This window comes from Myxine glutinosa, chromosome 2, assembly GCF_964187855.1.
Source record: "Myxine glutinosa chromosome 2, kmMyxGlut1.1, whole genome shotgun sequence".
Lineage (NCBI taxonomy): Eukaryota > Metazoa > Chordata > Myxini > Myxiniformes > Myxinidae > Myxine > Myxine glutinosa.
The window spans coordinates 4,624,979-4,644,562 of record NC_136262.1 but is presented as its reverse complement, the minus strand read 5'-3'; the positions used below and the strand labels follow the sequence as shown (position 1 = coordinate 4,644,562).

Genomic DNA, 19,584 nt, shown 5'->3' with positions numbered 1-19,584 from the left:
TCCTGCAGGTTGCACAAGATCTGCCAGCAACCCTCTTATGGTTAAACTGCCAAAATCTAAGCTCTCTGCTCACCTTCACTCTTTCATTCCCCTTTTTTCCCGCCTCTGGAACAAACTCCCCTACTCCCTTCAATACCACTCCTCCCTCCAGGTCTTTAAAACAGCTGTTCACCACCATCTCTTCTTATCTTCCCCCATCCAAAACCTTGATCTTTTCTACCTCCACTAATTCACCCCAGATACACGTTTTCGAAATTCCAACTTCTTTCCTGGAAGTCCTTGCAGTGTCCATATGTTTTATACCTCTCCCACCTCCCCCCAAGCCCTCTCCCTCCCACAGTTCTCTCAATGTCCCTGCTCTCAAATGTTGTGTTTGTGTCCTTCACCCTCTCTCCCCATCTTGTCTACCGCTCCCCTTATTTTTTTTTATGTGTCGGTTTGTGTCGGTTTGACTTTTTGTGTGATTAATGTGAGCTCTTTCACGAGCCTCAATCTTGTATACAAAAAAAAAAACAGCGTGAAGCCAAGCTCGGTGTGAGGCAGGAATACCGGCCCAGTGGGGAGAACAGTTTTCCTTTGAGCTGCGGATGAAAACCTTGTATGTGGTGAGGAGCTCAGGTGTGCCAAGGCAGGACTTTGCATGACGGAGGATGCCCGGTCGGCAACTGGCTTTGGAGGCCAGCTTGGAAATGTGGTTTTCCCGGGAAAGATCATGGCAGATAGTGAGACACAAAAGCTTGAGTGACAGAACTTCTTGAAGAGGATTGTTGAGAAAGTAGGTTGGAGGGTTGTCCAGTCGGTCTTTTCGGAGAGACCTCGTGAGAGTGTGAGATTTGTCAGGATTGAAAGACATGTTCCACTTGTTTGACCAGTCTGTGATTTTGTCCAGGTCTGCAGAGAGTGAGGAGGCTGCAGACTGCCGATCTGAGAGATGAGGAATGGAGCGGCAGAGAGTGGAGTCGTCAGCAAAGAGATAGAGAGGATTTTCCAGAGAGTCGGAGAGATCATTGATGAAGACCAGAAAAGGAAGCTGAAATTTTGAAAAATGGGGGGGGGGAAAAAAAAAAGGGACCAGAAAATTTGAGCTAGGAAGCTGAAATTTGGGCACAATAGTGAGTACGTACTTTGTCAAAAACTGTAATTTTTGTTTTTTGATTAATCAATTGATGAGTTCCTTAATTATTATCGATTAATTAAGTACTGGTTTTCAATAATTAAAACCCTGGTGTTGGGCTAGCGGCTAGGCTTAGGATCCTAGGATCCTGGGTTCGAATCCCGGTCAATCGCTGAATTAACGCCAGGGGGGTTGACTCAGCCTGTCATCCTTCCGAGGTCGGCTAATTGAGTACCAGTTCACTGGTAATTCCCTGTTTGTCGTTAAAGGCGGCAAAAAGGGTTGGCGTCATGAAGGGCATCCGGCCGTAAAACATTGCTTCAAAAAGGGGACCAAAAAACAACAACAACCACGGTCCCCGAAAAAGGCCAACCCCCGCTTTGCGGGGAAAAATGGCCTCTAAAGGTGGTTATATATTTTTTTATAATTAAGTACTTGTATTGTGAAAGAAAACATGTCATTATTTACTTTTAACAATGCGTATAAAGCAAGTCGTATAAAGCATCGGGGCCTGGCGAAGCGTGCGGGCGGACGGAGGGCTTCCTCGCGCCGGAGCTTGGAGCCGCGTGTGGACGGTGGACAAGACGACGGACAGATACCACATTTCCCCACACGAGGTTTTGGACAACTGCTGGGCTCTTGGAAGCTGAAGGCCGCATTGGACTTGAGGGTAGAGAATCTAAAGGAGGCCGTCTAATCTGCTCGCCTCACGCTTGTTGCGTCTTCGACGCGCGGTGTTCTGCACCGCCATTTTGGACCACTTCCCTCATGAGTGGCTACCCCAGTTTCAACAGCCGCCAAGCTCCTAAAAGTACTCTTTGGGACGCCAAGCTAAGTGCCGGCTGAAGGGGTTTATTTTCATTTTATCCTTCCCTTGACGCCGCCCCCCCCCCCACCCCCCAGAATTTCCATGTTTTAAACGTTTCCCGGTGTGTACCCTGGATAAGAATAGGTACACCGTATCCCTGCGTGTCGTAAAAGACGACTAAGAGGGTTGGCGTCAGGAAGGGCATCCGGCCATAAAAAAACATTGCCTCAAAAAGGGAACCATGACAATTACAACTACATATGGGCAGGGTACAGCCCGAAGTGAAGATCGGTTTCTGAGGTTTGGGACATGGAATGTAGGGACAATGACAGGGAGATCAGGAGAAGTGGTGGAAGTATTGGTCAGAAGAAGAGTGGACATATGTTGTGTGCAAGAGAAGAGATGGAAGGGAAATGGTGTGAGAATGGTGAATGGTATGCAGGGACAGAAATACAAGTTTGTGTGGCAAGGGTGCCTGGAGGGCGTGAATGGTGTTGGTGTCCTGTTTTCTGAGGAGTTTGTAGACAGTGTGGTGAGTGTGACGAGAGTGAGTGATAGGTTGATGATGGTGAAAATGATGATTGGAAAGCTCTTGGTGAACGTCATCTCGGGATATGCTCCGCAGGTTGGTCGAAGCGATGAAGAAAAGGACAAGTTCTGGTGTGCGATAGAGAAGCTGATGGAAAATGTGAAAGATGAGGAAGTTGTTGTGGTAGGAGGAGACCTAAATGGACATGTGGGAAGGAGTATGGATGGTTTTGACGGAGTTCATGGGGGTTACGGATATGGTGTGAGAAATGGAGAAGGTGAAAGGATTTTGGAGTTTGCTGATGGAGCTGATTTGTTGATTTGTAATACTCAGTTCCAGAAAGAGGATAATAAGCTTGTTACAAACACATCAGGTGGGTCGACGACAACCGTTGACTACCTGATGGTGCGTAGGCGAGATAGGGGGCACCTCCGGGACACAAAGGTGATCCCGGGGGAGGAGGCTGTTTCACAGCACCACTTGGTTGTCTGCGACGTAAGGGTGAAAGGTGCGAGGAGAGCTCGGCGGGTGAAGTACCAACCGAGAATGAAGGTGTGGAGGTTGAAAGAGGTGACAGTAAGGGAGGCATTAAAAGAGAGGCTGAGTAGGGTTGAGGATGATGTGGTTGAGCTTGAAAGTGGTTGGATGTCGATGAAAGCTAGTCTGTTGGGAGCCGTTGGTGAGGTATGTGGATGGACAAAAGGACCACCGAGGCACTCGGAAACATGGTGGTAGGATGATGAAGTTGGAAAGAGGATTGACGAGAAGAGGAAGAAGTTCAAGGAGTGGCAGAAGGCGAAGGGTACGGGAGCAGAAACAGCAGAGCATGAAAGTTATAAGGCAGCCAGGAAGGCTGCAAAGAAAGAGGTAGCAAAGGCGCAGGAGGCATGTAGGAAAATGTTCGGAGAACGCTTGGATTCGGAAGAGGGTCAGAAAGCAGTATTCAGGATTGCAAAGCAGATAGCGAAAGAGAGGTGTGATGTGATGGGGGTGAGTTGCTTGAAGGATGAAGTGGGACAAATCGTTGTCGACCTAGATGGAATTAAAGGAAGATGGAAAAGATATATGGAAATGCTGTTGAATACAGAGAAGGAATGGGATGGCAACATAGAGAGTAACCCAGTTTTAGGACCGGCAGAGAAGATAACTGAGAAGGAAGTTGAGGAAGCGATAAAAGCAATGAAGGGTAGAAAAGCGGGAGGGCCGACGGGTGTTGTGGGAGATATGTTGAAGGCAGCAGGAAGTTGGGGTGTGAAGAGAATGACAGAGATCTGTAATCTGGTGGTGAAAGAAGGCCGCATTCCAGTGGATTGGGACCTGAGTACCCTCGTCCCTCTATACAAGGGGAAAGGTGACCCTCTGGAGTGTGGCTCGTACCGAGCGATAAAGTTATTGGAGCATGGAATGAAGGTATTGGAAAGGGTGTTGGAGAGGAGGATAAGGAAGAAAGTGAAGATCGACGAAATGCAGTTTGGATTCATGCCAGGAAGAGGAACGACAGACGCGCTTTTCATTGTGAGGCAGTTGCAGGAGAAGTACATGGAGAAGAGGAAGAAGTTGTTTCTTGGGTTTGTTGATCTGGAGAAAGCATTCGATAGGGTACCACGCAAAGTATTGACATGGGCATTGAGGAAGTTAGGAGTGGAGGAATGGTTGATCAGAGTAGTGATGACAATGTACAAAAGAGCGCGCACAGCTGTAAGGACGAAGGACGGGATCAGTGGTGAGTTTGAGGTGAAGGTGGGAGTGCATCAGGGGTCGGTACTAAGTCCACTACTATTTGTAGCTGTGATAGAGGTGCTGGCTCAGAACGTAAAGGAGGGTTTACCATGGGAGTTGTTGTGTGCAGATGATCTGGTGTTGATTGCGGAAAGTATGGGTGGACTGAAGGAAAAGATGAACACGTGGAAGGAATGTATGGAGAAAAAAGGTCTGAAGGTGAATATCGGAAAGACGAAGGTGATGGCAAGTGGTAAAGCATGTGGTGAGGTGGAAAGAACTGGGAAGTGGCCCTGTGCTGTGTGTAGGAAGGGTGTCGGAGTGAACTCCATTCAATGTACAATGTGCGCTGAGTGGGTTCATCAAAAATGTAGTGGTCTGAGAGGGTCATTAACCAGTGTGGCAGCTACATTCAAATGTAAGGTGTGCACAGAGGGAGCTGCAGATGGAGGAAATGTTGAGTTGGATCTTGGAGACGGCGTGAAGCTGGAAGGTGTGAAAACATTTTGCTACCTCGGAGACATGCTGAATGGAGAAGGTGGATCAGACTCGGCAACGGTTGCTGGAGTGAGATGTGCATGGAAGAAGTTTCGGGAAGCTGATGGCGTGCTGATGGCGTGCTGATGGCGTGGTGGCGTGCTGATGATGAGGGGAGTGTCGTTGAAGCTGAAGGGAAAGGTGTATGCTGCATGTGAGAAGTGTTATGATTTATGGGAGCGAGACATGGGTAATGAACGTACAGCAGCAACGAAGGTTGGAAAGGGTGGAAATGCGAATGGTTCGACGGATGTGCGGAGTATCGTTGAGAGAGAGGAAGACAAATGATGAATTGCGGAAGATGATGGGAATAGAGCCTGTGATTGATGCTGTGAAGAGGAACAGGTTGAGATGGTTTGGTCATGTGTTGAGGAAGGATGAAAGTGACTGGTTGAGAAGAGTGATGGAAATGAATGTAGAAGGAAGCAGAGGACGGGGAAGACCGAGAAAGACTTGGCTAAAGATGGTGGAAGAAGAAATGCGGGCAAGGGGGTTAACAAGGAGAGATGCAGAAAATAGGGCAAAATGGAGAAGATTGTCATGGGGACCGCAAGGCTAACCCCCGCTCTAGCAGGGAAAATGGCCTTTAAAATGCATGTTGTTGTTGTTGTAAGTACTTGTATATTTCCTTTCTCTTCTGCGCAATATCTCAGGCACCTTTTGAGCTTGGAAGTTGATATTTGGACATGACAATGACCAAGTGATTTGTCTGTAAAGGGTATTTTTGATTTATTGATTAATCAATTTATCGATTAATTAATTTATTGATTAATAAATATATTATTTTATTTTTTTATTGTGGACTTATTTAATTAAATTTCCAAAAGTTACATCTTCGGATGCAACACGAGTGGTTTAGTTATGCTATTAGCCAATTGATTAAGAAAATATTTTATGACATACTTTTATTGATTTTAATTATGCAATTAATCAATCAACTATTGTGCACCTCTCCCTCCAAATAGCCTCTATGAGCTGCACTGCGGTATTGCCGGGCGCCAGAGGCGCTCCGGCAATGCCGCGTTGGAGGATATTTAATTATTTGGCATGGGGGCGGTGTACTTTGAATGTATCTGTACTTGTTTAATTTATTTTCAAAAAGTTACAGCTTCTAATGAAGCACTGGTGGTTTCGGTATGCTATTCGCCAATTGATGAAGAAATTATTTTACGATTATTTCTTGATTTTAATTATGCAATTGATCAATCAATTATTGTGCACCTCTCCCTCCAAATAGTCTCTATGAGCTGCACGGCGGTATTGCCGGACACGAAGGCGCCCCGGCAATGCCGCGCTGGAGGATGTTATTTATTTATTTGGCATGGGGGCGGTGTACTTTGAATGTATCTGTACTTGAATCGATCTGAACTTTGAATATCTTTCTTCTTTTCAACAGTAAGCTTGCATTTTGTGCAGAACTTTGAGTGACATTGGGGGTACCTTTCTGTTATTCACTGAACATGTATGATTCATTGTTTCATTGCCCTGATTAGTAAGCGAGAGTGACGCACCGGTCAACGTTGTGCGCAAGTTTGTGCATCTACTGGACCAGAACGACCAGGATTTCCAAGAAGAGTTGGAGGTGATGCGCCTACGGGAGGAGGTCATGACTGAGATCCGGGATACTCGACAGCTAGAACAGGATCTCAACACCATGGACATCAAGATCGGGCTGCTTGTAAAGAATCGTATTACTCTCGAGGTCAGACCTTGTCTTCACGGGTGTGAACTCTTACTATTATGATTTGATCAACTCTGCTCCGTTGCACCATGTGTAAGAATTATATGGACACAGTGAGTTGGTTATGGCCTGTCCTGTAAGTGCAGAGCAATACATATCAATATATTGTATACTATAGCCCTGGTGTTGGGCTAGCGGCTAGGGTGCCGGCTTAGGATCCTAGGATCCTAGGATCCTGGGTTCGAATCCCGGTCGATCGCTGAATTAACGCCAGGGGGGGTTGACTCAGCCTGTCATCCTTCCGAGGTCGGCTAATTGAGTACCAGTTCACTGGTAATTCCCTGTTTGTCGTTAAAAGGCGACAGAAAGGGTTGGCGTCAGGAAGGGCATCCGGCCGTAAAACATTGCTTCAAAAAGGGGACCAAAAAACAACAACAACCACGGTTCCCGAAAAAGGCCAACCCCCGCTTTGCGGGAAAAATGGCCTCTAAAGGTGGTTATTTTTTTAAATTTTATATACAGTGCATTCAGAAAGTATTCAGACCCCTTCACTTTTTTCACATTTTGTTATGTTGCAGCCTGATGCTGAAATTGTTTAAATTCATTTTTCCCCTCATCAATCTACACCCAACACCCCATAATGACAAAGAGAAAACAAGATTTTAAACAAGTTTTGCAAATTATTAAAAGGAAAAAACTGAAATATCACATTTACATAAGTATTCAGACCCTTTTGCTATGACACTTGAAATTTAGCTCAGGTGCCTGCCATTCTCTTGATCATCTTTGAGATGCTTCTACACCTTGATTGGAGTCCACCTGTGGTAAATTCAATTGATTGGACATGATTTGGAAAGGCACACACCTGTCAATATAAGGTCTCACAGCTGACAATGCATATCAGAGCCGAAAACCGAAAGGTTTTCAGAGTTACAAGTGTATGGAAGGCTCACTGTGTTGCCCTGATGAAGCCCCAACAAGGGTGAAACCAGGTCGGTAACTGTGAGTTTTGCATGCACTTGACAGTATCTGAATTTAACATCCATAATGACGCACTGCTGGATGGCTCCCTTGGAGCTTTGCAAGCAATGCGGACATGGATGGCGATGACGTCATTACATTCGCTCATTAGGTTGGAGCACCAAATTACAGATACAAAACAACAACATGCATTTTAAAGGCCATTTTCCCTGCAAGAGCGGGGGTTAGCCTTGTGGTCCCCATGACAATCTTCTCCATTTTTCCCTATTTTCTGCATCTCCCCTTGTTAACCTCCTTGCCCGCATTTCTTCTTCGACCATCTTTAGCAAAGTCTTTCTCGGTCTTCCCCGTCCTCTACTTCCTTCCACATTCATTTCCATCACTCTTCTCAACCAGTCACTTTCATCCTTCCTCAACACATGACCAAACCCTCTCAAACTGTTTCTCTTCACAGCATCCATCACAGGCTCTATTCCCATAATCTTTTGCCAATTCATCATGTGTCTTCCTCTCTCTCAACGATACTCCACACATCCACCGAACCATTCGCATTTCCACCCTTTCCAGCCTTCGTTGCTGCTCTACATTCATTATCCATGTCTCGCTCCCATAAATCATAACACTTCTCACACATGCAGCATACACCTTTCCCTTCAGCTTCAACGACACTCCCCTCCTCGTCAGCACGCCACTCAGTTCCCGAAACTTCTTCCATGCACATCTCACTCTAGCAACCGTTGCCGAGTCTGATCCACCTTCTCCATTCAGCATGTCTCCTAGGTAACAAAATGTTTTCACACCTTCCAGCTACACGCCGTCTCCAAGATCCAACTCAACCTTTCCTCCATCTGCAGCTCCCTCTGTGCACACCTTACACTTGAATGTAGCTGCCACACTAGTTAATGACCCTCTCAAACCACTACATTTTTGATGAACCCACTCAGCGCACATTGTACATTGAATTGAGTTCACTCCGACACCCTTCCTGCACAAAGCACATGGCCACTTCCCAGTTCTTTCCACCTCACCACATGCTTTACCACTTGCCATCACCTTTGTTTTTCCGATATTCACCTTCAGACCATTCGTCTCCATACATTCCTTCCACTTGTTCATCTTCTCCTTCAGTCCATCCATACTTTCTGCAATCAACACCAGATCATCTGCATACAACAACTCCCACGGTAAACCCTCCTTTACGTTCCGAGCCAGCACCTCCATCACAGCTACAAATAGTCGTGGACTTAGTACCGACCCCTGATGCACTCCCACCTTCACCTCAAACTCACCACTGTTCCCGTCCTTCGTCCTTACAGCTATGCGCGCTCTTTTGTACATTGCCATCACTACTCTGATCAACCATTCCTCCACTCCTAACTTCCTCAATGCCCATGTCACTACTTCACGTGGAACCCTATTGAATGCTTTCTCCAGATCAACAAACCCAAGAAACAACTTCTTCCTCTTCTCCATGTACTTCTCCTGCAACTGCCTCACAATAAAAAGCACGTCTGTCGTTCCTCTTCCTGGCATAAGTCCAAACTGCATTTCGTCAATCTTCACTTTCTTCCTTATCCTCCTCTCCAACACCCTTTCCAATACCTTCATTCCATGCTCCAATAACTTTATCGCTCGATACGAGCCACAGTCCAGATGGTCAGCTTTCCCCTTGTATAGAGGGACGAGGGTACTCAGTTCCCAATCCACTGGAATGCGGCCTTCTTTCACCACCAGATTGCAGATCTCTGTCATTCTCTTCACACCCCAATTTCCCGCTGCCTTCAACATATCTCCAACAACACCCATCGGCCCTCCCGCTTTTCTACTCTTCATTGCTTTAATCGCTTCTTCAACTTCCTTCTCGGTTATCTTCTCTGCCGGTCCTAATACTGGGTTACGCTATGTTGCCATCCCGTTCATTCTCTGTATTCAACAGCATTTCCATATATCTCTTCCATCTTCCTTTAATTCCATCTGGGTCCACAACGATTTGTCCCACTTCATCCTTCAAGCAACTCACCCCCATCACATCACACCTCTCTTTCGCTATCTGCTTTGCAATCTTGAATACCGCTCTCTGATCCTCTTCCGAATCCAAGCGTTCTCTGAACATTTTCCTACATGTCTCCTGCGCCTTTGCTACCTCTTTCTTTGCAGCCTTCTTGGCTGCCTTATAACTTTCATGCTCTTCCTTTTCTGCCCCCGTACCCTTCGCCATCTACCACTCCATGAACTTCTTCCTCTTCTCGTCAATCTTCTTTCCAACTTCATCATCCCACCACCATGTTTCCGAGTGCCTTTTGTCCATCCACATATCTCACCAACGGCTCCCAACAGACTATCTTTCATTGACATCCTACCACTTTCAAGCTCAACCACATCATCCTCTACCACACTCAGCCTCTCTTTTAATGCCTCCCTCACTGTCACCTCTTTCAACCTCCACACCTTCATTCTCGGTTGGTACTTCACCCGCCGAGCTCTCTTCGCACCTTTCAACCTTATGTCGCAGACAACCAAGTGGTGCTGTGAAACAGCCTCCTCCCCCGGGATCACCTTTGTGTCCCGGAGGTGCCCCCTATCTCGCCTACGCACCATCAGGTAGTCAACGATTGTCGTCGACCCACCTGACGTGTATGTAACAAGCTTATTATCCTCTTTCTGGAACTGAGTATTACAAATCAACAAATCAGCTCCATCAGCAAACTCCAAAATCCTTTCACCTTCTCCATTTCTCACACCATATCCGTAACCCCCATGAACTCCCTCAAAACTGTCCATACTCCTTCCCACATGTCCATTTAGGTCTCCTACCACAACAACTTCCTTATCTTTACGTTTTCCATCAGCTTCTCTATTGCACACCAGAACTTGTCCTTCTCTTCATCGCTCCGACCAACCTGCGGAGCATATCCCGAGATGACGTTCACCAAGAGCTTTCCAATCATCATTTTCACCATCATCAACATATCACTCGCTCTCGTCACACTCACCACACTGTCTACAAACTCCTCAGAAAACAGGACACCAACACCATTCACGCCTTCTGGGCACCCTTGCCACACAAACTTGTATTTCTGTCCCTGCCTACCCTTCACCATTCTCACACCACTTTCCTTCCATCTTGTCTCCTGCACACAACATATGTCCACTCTTCTTCTGACCAATACTTCCACCACTTCTCCTGATCTCCCTGTCATTGTCCCTACATTCCATGTCCCAAACCTCAGAAACCGATCTCCACGTCGGGCATCAGACTTTTCGTCGTCATAAATGGAGTGTTTTCCATGTTTGCTTCGATCGGGTTCCCCACCTTGAGTTTTGACGAGAGGGAGTGGGGTCCCCCACGGGGTACTTCGGGCTGTACGCTGCCCATATGTAGTTGTAATTGTCATGGTTCTCTTTTTGAGGCAATGTTTTTATGGCCGGATGCCCTTCCTGACGCCAACCCTTTCAGTCGCCTCTTAGGACACGCAGGGATACGGTGTACCTATTCTAAACCGGGGTACACACCGGCCACCAAATTACAGATACTATATAAATATCTGTGCAGTGTCTGTCTTGTGTTGTGTTGGCTTGTGTTGTCTTGTCTTGTCTTGTCACTGAACTACTTTCTCAAACTTTTGTGAAATCGTACCAAACTTCTGGTATGCACATATCTCGCCCGTCGGTATGTCCTAAGGGTATTTTTTTGAAAAAATTTCCAATTTTTTTTTTTGGGGGGAATTTTTTGGGGAATTTTTTTTTTCCCAGCTTCAATTGTTTATAAAATGTGATATCACGTATATTACAAATACATTTGTGCAAAATAATTGTTTGAATTATGATTGGTTTAAACCATGACAAAACGGCAACTCGGGTACAGTCATTTATCTATACTAGGACGTGCCCGTACGTGGGTGCCCGTTCGGAAAAACATTCCAAACCGCGTGGCAGTAACGACCACAGAACCCCCCCCCCCTCTATTTACATGAAATGGTTTGGTCCATTCGCAAAGCCAAAGCGAACGACCACAGAACCCCCCCCTCTATTTACATGAATGGTTTGGTCCATTCGCAAAGCCAAAGCGAACGGCGAACGGCTAAATCACCATAGCTCGGTAACTACTTCTCCGATTAATATGAAACCTTGAAAAGGCACATCCTCAGGTCCCCAGCAATATACCTGGCAAGTTTCAAGTATATCGGACCCGTGGTTGTCGAGAAACAGCGGTCACAGACAAACACACACACACACACACACACACACACAGAGATTACTGGAATTATAGATAGATGTGGTGGTGAGGTGTTTTTAATTACGTGGTGGTGAGGTGTTTTGAATTACTTTGTGGTGAGGTGTTTTGAATTACTTTGTGGTGAGGTGTTTTTAAATCACATGGTGGTGAGGTGTTTTGAATTACGTGGTGGTGAGGTGTTTTGAATTACATGGTGGTGAGATATTTATAATTACGTGGTGGTGAGGTGTTTTTAATTTTGTGGTGGTGAGTTGTTTTCAATTTTGTGGTGGTGAGGTGTTTTTAATTTCGTGGTGGTGAGTTGTTTTTATTACGTGTTTTATGGCTGTGAGGTGTTTTAAATTACTTGGTGGTTCGGTGTTTTAAATTACTTGGTGGTTCGGTGTTTTGAATTACTTGGTGGTTCGGTGTTTTAAATTACTTGGTGGTGAGGTGTTTTGAATTACTTGTTGGTTCGGTGTTTTAAATTACTTGGTGGTGAGGTGTTTTAAATTACTTGGTGGTGAGGTGTTTTGAATTACTTGGTGGTTCGGTGTTTTAAATTACTTGGTGGTGAGGTGTTTTGAATTACTTGGTGGTGAGGTGTTTTGAATTACTTGGTGGTGAGGTGTTTTAAATTACTTGGTGGTTCGGTGTTTTGAATTACTTGTTGGTTCGGTGTTTTAAATTACTTGGTGGTGAGGTGTTTTGAATTACTTGGTGGTGTGTTTTAAATTACTTGGTGGTGAGGTGTTTTGAATTACTTGGTGGTGAGGTGTTTTAAATTACTTGGTGGTGAGGTGTTTTGAATTACTTGGTGGTTCGGTGTTTTAAATTACTTGGTGGTTCGGTGTTTTGAATTACTTGGTGGTTCGGTGTTTTAAATTACTTGGTGGTTCGGTGTTTTGAATTATTTGGTGGTTCGGTGTTTTGAATTACTTGGTGGTTCGGTGTTTTGAATTACTTGGTGGTTCGGTGTTTTAAATTACTTGGTGGTTCGGTGTTTTGAATTACGTGGTGGTGAGGTGTTTTAAATTACTTGGTGGTGAGGTGTTTTGAATTACTTGGTGGTGAGGTGTTTTGAATTACTTGGTGGTTCGGTGTTTTAAATTACTTGGTGGTTCGGTGTTTTGAATTATTTGGTGGTTCGGTGTTTTGAATTACTTGGTGGTTCGGTGTTTTGAATTACTTGGTGGTTCGGTGTTTTAAATTACTTGGTGGTTCGGTGTTTTGAATTACTTTGTGGTGAGGTGTTTTAAATTACTTGGTGGTGAGGTGTTTTGAATTACTTGGTGGTGAGGTGTTTTGAATTACTTGGTGGTGAGGTGTTTTGAATTACGTGGTGGTGAGATGTTTTGAATTACGTGGTGGTGAGGTGTAATCGTCCCAAACTTCCAGTCTGCACCTACCCCTCCCCTGTGTATGTGCTGAGGGGTTCTTTCTTGAAAAAAAAACATTCAACCTAAATCTTCAACCTAAATTGCCTATAAAAATGTAATATCACAAACATAACAAATACATTTGTGCAAAATAATTGTTTGTATTATGATTGGTGTAAATCATGACAACACAGCAACTTAGGTGCAGTCATTAGCCTCAGCTAAAATAAGCCCGTTCCTCAGTAACGACGCGTGGTGAGGCGAGCGGAGCGAGCCGAGCCAAGCTGGTATATCAATAGGGTAACAGGACAACTTGCCCCTATGCACTTGGCCATATTACATGCAAAATAAGTTCTGTGTGGTACGTTACGCACACATGAGGGTCTATAACTTAATTGTAATAACTTATTCCCTCTTCCCATCCCCTCTCTCCTCCCCCATAAATGTAACCATGTTTTGTGCATGTTGTTTTTGCAATTTGTATTCAGGATGTGGTGAGCCACAGCACGAAGCTCAAAAAGAATACCAAAGATCAGGTGCAAGATTTGATGTCAGCTGACAAGCAGAAAGGCCTCAAGTCTTTGAGCAAGGAGAAACGTCAGAAACTTGAGGCCTACCAGCACCTCCTCTACCTACTGCAGGTGGCGCCATGAATGTTTTAGGGCTGGGTTTAAGTCGTGATAAAAGAAGAACTGTAGACTTCCTTTGGTTATATACTGACTGGATCAGTATGAATGAATGAATGAACGTTTTAAGGCCATTTTTCCCCGCTAGAGCGGGGGTTAGCCTTGCGGGCCCCATGACGATCATGGTTCCCTGTTTGAGGCAATGTTTTTATGGCCGGATGCCCTTCCTGACGCCAACCCTTGGTCACGCTCTTACGATGCGCAGGGATACGGTGTACCTATTCTAAATCGGGGTACACACCGTGATCATTCATCCCAGCAAGCTGGTACTCAATTTGCCGACCTCGGAAGGATGACAGGCTGAGTCAACCCCCCTGGTGTTAATTCAGCGATCGACCGGGATTCGAACCCAGGATCCTCGGATCCCAAGCCGGCACCCTAACCGCTAAGCCAACGCCATGCTATACTTGTATGTTGGTGTATTTTTCATCCACACAAGTGCTTTGGAAATTGTAATTTTACATCATATTGACGAAAGGGCAAAAACAAATTGAAGAGATCACTGAAGCTTGGTTATACTAAAGGTGGTTATACTGAAGCTAAAATCCATGACCTTGTACGAGTCTGTGGTCTTGGGAGGTTGTATAGTAATTTCGTTAATTTATTTATTTTTCTGGTGGGAAAAGATTCATTATTTGCTTTGTGGGCATCGCTAGTTCCCATGCAGCCACTTCCATCATCACTGGGTCTCAAACCACGTGTTTTGTTGTACTGTGCCCCAGACACACCCCACGTATCTGGCCAAGCTCATCTTCCAAATGCCTCAAAACCGTTCTACAAAATTCATGGACACTGTAATCTTCTCCCTTTACAACTATGGTTCAAATCTGCGCGAAGAGTACTTGTTACTGAAGCTGTTCAAAACTGCACTTGAGGAGGAGATAAAGTAAGTACATTACAACTCAAAGCAGCTATTTTGCATCCATGTTTATAAAAAAAATTGTATTCCTCATTTTTTTTTCCTGGTACAAGGCTTCCAAAACCCCCTCCATTACCCATACCAAGATTAAACATTCATCAGATCGTAAAAGCACCACAGCATTTACCGATGTCCCACAGGTCAAAGGTAGATCAGATCCAAGACATCGTGACAGGAAATCCAACTGTGATCAAGATGGTCCTGAGCTACAACCGTGGACACCGTGGACAGACTGCCATGCGCAAGCTGCTCGCACCACTCGTCAAGGAGATCCTGGAGGATAAATCACTGAACATCAATACCAATCCGGTGGAGGTCTACAAATTGTGGGTCAACCAGATGGAGAGCCACACTGGAGAAGCAAGGTATGGAGGAAACTTGGTGTACCTTTTGGCGAGACAATTTTGAGGTCATGCGTTCTCCACCTGGCATAATTCGAAATGTCTGTGTGTTTTTATTTAACTTTTGATTGATGCATTTATCTCTCCATTCTCAGCAAGCTTCCATATGACGTGGCACCAGAACAAGCGATGACTCACGAGGAAGTGCAAAAGAGGATGGAGAGCTCCATCCGTTGCCTACGCATGGCAGCTGACAAGTTCCTCGTGTCGATCACGTCATCGAAGGATAACATTCCGTATGTTGACATCTGGGCCATTGCAATGCATTTCTCATTCCACATTTAAGGCTCTAAGCTATTGTTGATTAAGCAAAAAGCAATTTGTACTCGTTTCCAAGCGTTAAAATTAATTGTGTTATTGTCCGCAATTGTATTCTAAATGGTGTACGATTGAAAGTGTTCGATGTTTTATCATCATTGTTGTTATCGTTTATTATCATTGCTTTAAAAAGTGAAGTTGTGTTCATAAATCTATTTATTTCGTTAATCTTAACTGCAGGCCTTTTTTGGTTTCTTCGTTTTTTTACATTGTCCATTTAATTCTTTCTTTCGTTCTTTGTTTTGTTTTGGTTTATTGTTCAATTGTTTGGTTTATTGTTTTGTTCGGTTGTTGGGTTTGTTTCTTGTTTGGTTGTTGGGCTTGTTGTTTGCTTTGTTGTTTCATCGTTTGCTTTGTTGTTCTGTTACTTGCTTTGTTCGGTTTGTTGTTTCATTGTTTGGTTTATTGTTTGTTTGGTTTGCTGTTTTATTTTTGGTTTGTTGTTTTGTTTGGTTTGTTTCATTTTGTTTGTTTTTTTGGTTGTTTGCTTTGTCATTTCCTTGTTTGGTTTGTTGTTTCAAATGCTTGGTTTGTTGTTTCCTTTTTTGGAGTGTTTCTTTGTTTGGTTTGCTGTTTCATTGTTTGCTTTGTTGTTTCATTGTTTGCTTTGTTGTGTCAATGCTTGTTTTGTTGTTTGCTTCTTGTTTCCTTGTTTGCTTTGTTGTTTCCTTGTTTGCTTTGTTGTGACCTTGTTTGCTTTGTTTCCTTTGGTTTGTTGTTTCCTTGTTTGCTTTGTTTTTTTTGTTGTTTGCTTAGTTGTTTCCTTGTTCCTGTTGTTGTTTCCGTGTTTGGTGTGTTGTTTCATTGTTTCCCTTGTTGTTTGTTTTATTTTGTTGTTTCAATGTTTGTTTTGTTGTTTGCTTTGTTGTTTTGCTGTTTGGTTTTTTGTTTTGCTGTTTAGTTTGTTGTTTTGCTGTTTGATTTGTTGTTTTGTTCTGTTTGGTTTGTTGTTTTGCTGTTTGATTTGTTGTTTTTGGGGGGTTTTTTGGGGGGCCTTTTTTTGTATACAACATCGAGACTCGTGAAAGAGCTAACATTAATCACACAAAAAGTCAAACCGACACATAAAACACAAAATTCGGGGAGTGGTAGACAAGATGGGGAGAGAGTGGGAAGGAACAAACACAACATTTGAGAGCAGGGACATCAAGAGATCTGTGGGAGGGAGAGGGCTTGGGGGGAGGTGGGAGAGGTATAAAACATGGACACTGCAAGGACTTCCAGGAAAGAAGTTGGTATTTCAAAAAAGTGGATCTGGGGTGAATTAGCGGGGGTAGAAAAGATCAAGGTTTTCGATGGGGGAAGATAAGAGATGGTGGTGAACAGCTGTTTTAAAGACCTGGAGGGAGGAGTGGGATTGAAGGGAGTGGGGGAGTTTGTTCCAGAGGCGGAGATAAGGGGAATGAAAGATAAGAGGGAAGGTGAGCAGCGAGCTTAGATTTTGGCAGTTTAACCATAAGAGGGTTGCTGGCAGATCTTGTGCGACCTGAAGGAATATTTGGGGGCCAGAGAGAGAGCTGGGGGGGGGCAAGGCCAGAGAGGAGTCGGTAGAAGACGGAAATACCACCAACCTGCCTGCGGCGAGTGAGTGAAAGGCCCTCGGAGTTAGCTTCATCGCAGGAGATTCCAATGATTCTGAAAGCTTTGGTTTCAACAGCGTGAAGACGAGCTAGGTGTAAGGCAGGAGCACCAGCCCAGAGGGGGAGAACAGTATTCCATTGAGCTGTGGATGAAAGCCTTGTATGTGGTGAGGAGCTCAGGTGTGCCAAGGAAGGACTTCGCACGACGGAGGATGCCCAGTTTGTTTGTTGTTTGGTTTGTTGTTTTGTTGTTCTGTTTGGTTTGTTGTTTTGTTGTTCTGTTTGGTTTGCTATTTCACTGTTTGGTTTGTTGTTTCACTGTTTTGTTTGGTTGTTTTGTTTGTTTTGTTGTTTGGTTTGTTGTTTCCATGTTTGATTGTTTCGTTGTTTGCTTTGTTCTTTGGTTTGTTTTACTGTTTGGTTTGTTTTGCTGTTTAGTTTGTTGTTTTGCTGTTTAGTTTGTTGTTTCACTGTTTGGTTTGTTTCATTGTTTGGTTAATTTTTTTTTGTGGTGTTATTTTTGTATTCATTATTTTGGTTTTTGTCCCCCGTCGCACCGCAGAGCGAAAGGGGGACTTTGGTTTTCCCCTCCGTCCGTGCGTGCGTCCGTGCGTGCGTGTGTGCGTGCATGCGTTGAACCTTGTGAGTGGAATATCTTGAAAAATAAATGAACTACTAACTTCTATTCCGGTGTGTGGGTGTATCTCGGCATAAGGAAGAACGCTATTGAAAATTGGGTCACCACGTCAAAATCCAAGATGGCCGCCGCCATGTATGTCTGAATCTTGAGCGGAATATCTTGAAAAATAAGGGAAGTACCAACTTCTAATCTGGTGTGTGGGTGTATCTCAGCATAAGGAAGAACGCTATTGAAAATTGGGTCACCACGTCAAAATCCAAGATGGCCGCCGCCATGTATGTCTGAATCTTGAGCGGAATATCTTGAAAAATAAGGGAAGTACCAACTTCTAATCTGGTGTGTGGGTGTATCTCAGCATAAGGAAGAACGCTATTGAAAATTGGGTCGCCACGTCAAAATCCAAGATGGCCGCCACCATATATATGTCTGAACCTTGTGAGCAGAATATCTTGAAAAATAAACGAACTACTAACTTCTAATCTGGTGTGTGGGTGTGTCTCCAACCCACTCGCAAATATTATCTACTCTTCCATGTTTCCTGCGTCTTCCACTTTGTCAACTCGCATCACTTCACCGACGGGGGACCTAGGCATAATTTTGTTTGGTGTCATCAGTTGTACCGCATTTGTATTTGTGTAAGTGTTGTGTCTGGATTCACTGTTTCTAAAATGCTGTGATGTATTATAAATGAATGATCCCATTGAATTGTCCTTGCTCAATCTAAGTTTTGTTGGTCAGCATGAATTTACTTGAATCCATGACGTTTCCATTGATGTCGTGTGTTGTGTGTGGGTTTAGTTATGGAATGTGTTGCATTGCCAAAGTACTCAGGGACTCACTGCGTGAGAAATTTCCTGACGCCACAGAAGATGAGCTGCTTAAGGTAATGACTGGCAGACGGTCCTTCTGATCCAAGGGTCCCTCTGGTGGTCTTTTTATCCTACTCGCATTCCTCGACTGTTTTATTGTATTTGATGACTCTTCTTACTCCAAACCCCTTTCTGCCTTTTGACCTCAAGGCTTTCCTGAGATGCTGAGCAAAGTGAGATAAAATAAATTTATTCTCTGTATAATATTGTGGATGTGTGTGTTTAACAACTGCTTTTCATTCCAAATTCATCTTTTTCAAAATGTCTGCACCCGCACATGCATGGCTGCTGATTTTGATGCCGAGCTAAAGAGCTGCTGTCTATCAAACAAACGGTTACCAAAGAGGTGTTCACAGTAACACTTTTCTGTGCCTTTATCAGATTGTGGGGAACCTCCTTTACTACCGGTACATGAATCCAGCTATTGTGGCACCCGATGGTTTTTACATCATCGATATGCTGGCTGGAGGACAGCTATCCTCAGACCAACGACGGAACCTGGGCTCCATTGCCAAGGTTTTGCAGTTTGCAGCCTCTGGGAAGTGCTTTGAGGGCGAGAACTCTCATTTGGCATCGATGAATGATTATTTGAGCAGCAGCTACATCAAGTTCAGGTGTGTTCCGCATGCATTTGAAGGACACGAATGCAGGATGTTGTAATGTTGGAGTTGTTTTTTTTCAGTCGTAAGTTTTTGATAAACATAAGTTTGATGTTGCATTGCTCATATGCTTGCTGTTTTTCCTAGTCTTGTGTGTTTCATCCATCATCGATTCAGCGTGTGGCCTTCTGTATGTGCAGAAAGTTTTTTCAGGCTGCTTGTGATGTTCCTGAGCCAGAGGAGAAGTTCAACATAGACGAGTTCTCTGACCTCGTGACCTTGACGAAGCCGGTGGTCTATACGACTGTGGGCGAGCTCATTGACACGCACTCGGTGAGTGAAGTGTTCTTAGTGCACTCGGTCTCGCGTAGAAGTGGGTTTACCCGACTGGTTTGTACACGTCACCTTGCACCTGTTGTGCCAGAATAAACGGCAAATATTTTTGATATTCCACCGTGCCGTATGCGCAGCTGTTGCTGGAGCATGAGGATGCCATTGCGCCCGACCACAATGACCCGCTGCACGAGCTTTTACAGGACCTGGGCGAGAAACCTAGTGTAGAGTTCCTCGTAGGTACGTGCCCTTCTAATTTGGACTTGCCTTTTGGA

General features: G+C 44.5%; 1 protein-coding gene across 1 annotated transcript in view; it reads left to right on the top strand.

Annotated features, from left to right (window-relative positions):
- The window catches only part of IQGAP1 (IQ motif containing GTPase activating protein 1), a 236,125-nt gene that overhangs the window by 184,321 nt on the left and 32,220 nt on the right, over positions 1-19,584 (top strand). Inside the window, exons 23-31 of the mRNA XM_078772909.1 lie at positions 6,201-6,409; positions 13,453-13,605; positions 14,373-14,536; positions 14,710-14,934; positions 15,066-15,206; positions 18,307-18,391; positions 18,759-18,991; positions 19,177-19,309; positions 19,447-19,549. Coding sequence (XP_078629035.1) covers positions 6,201-6,409; positions 13,453-13,605; positions 14,373-14,536; positions 14,710-14,934; positions 15,066-15,206; positions 18,307-18,391; positions 18,759-18,991; positions 19,177-19,309; positions 19,447-19,549 — 1,446 coding nt within the window. The remainder of the gene's footprint in view (positions 1-6,200; positions 6,410-13,452; positions 13,606-14,372; positions 14,537-14,709; positions 14,935-15,065; positions 15,207-18,306; positions 18,392-18,758; positions 18,992-19,176; positions 19,310-19,446; positions 19,550-19,584) is intronic.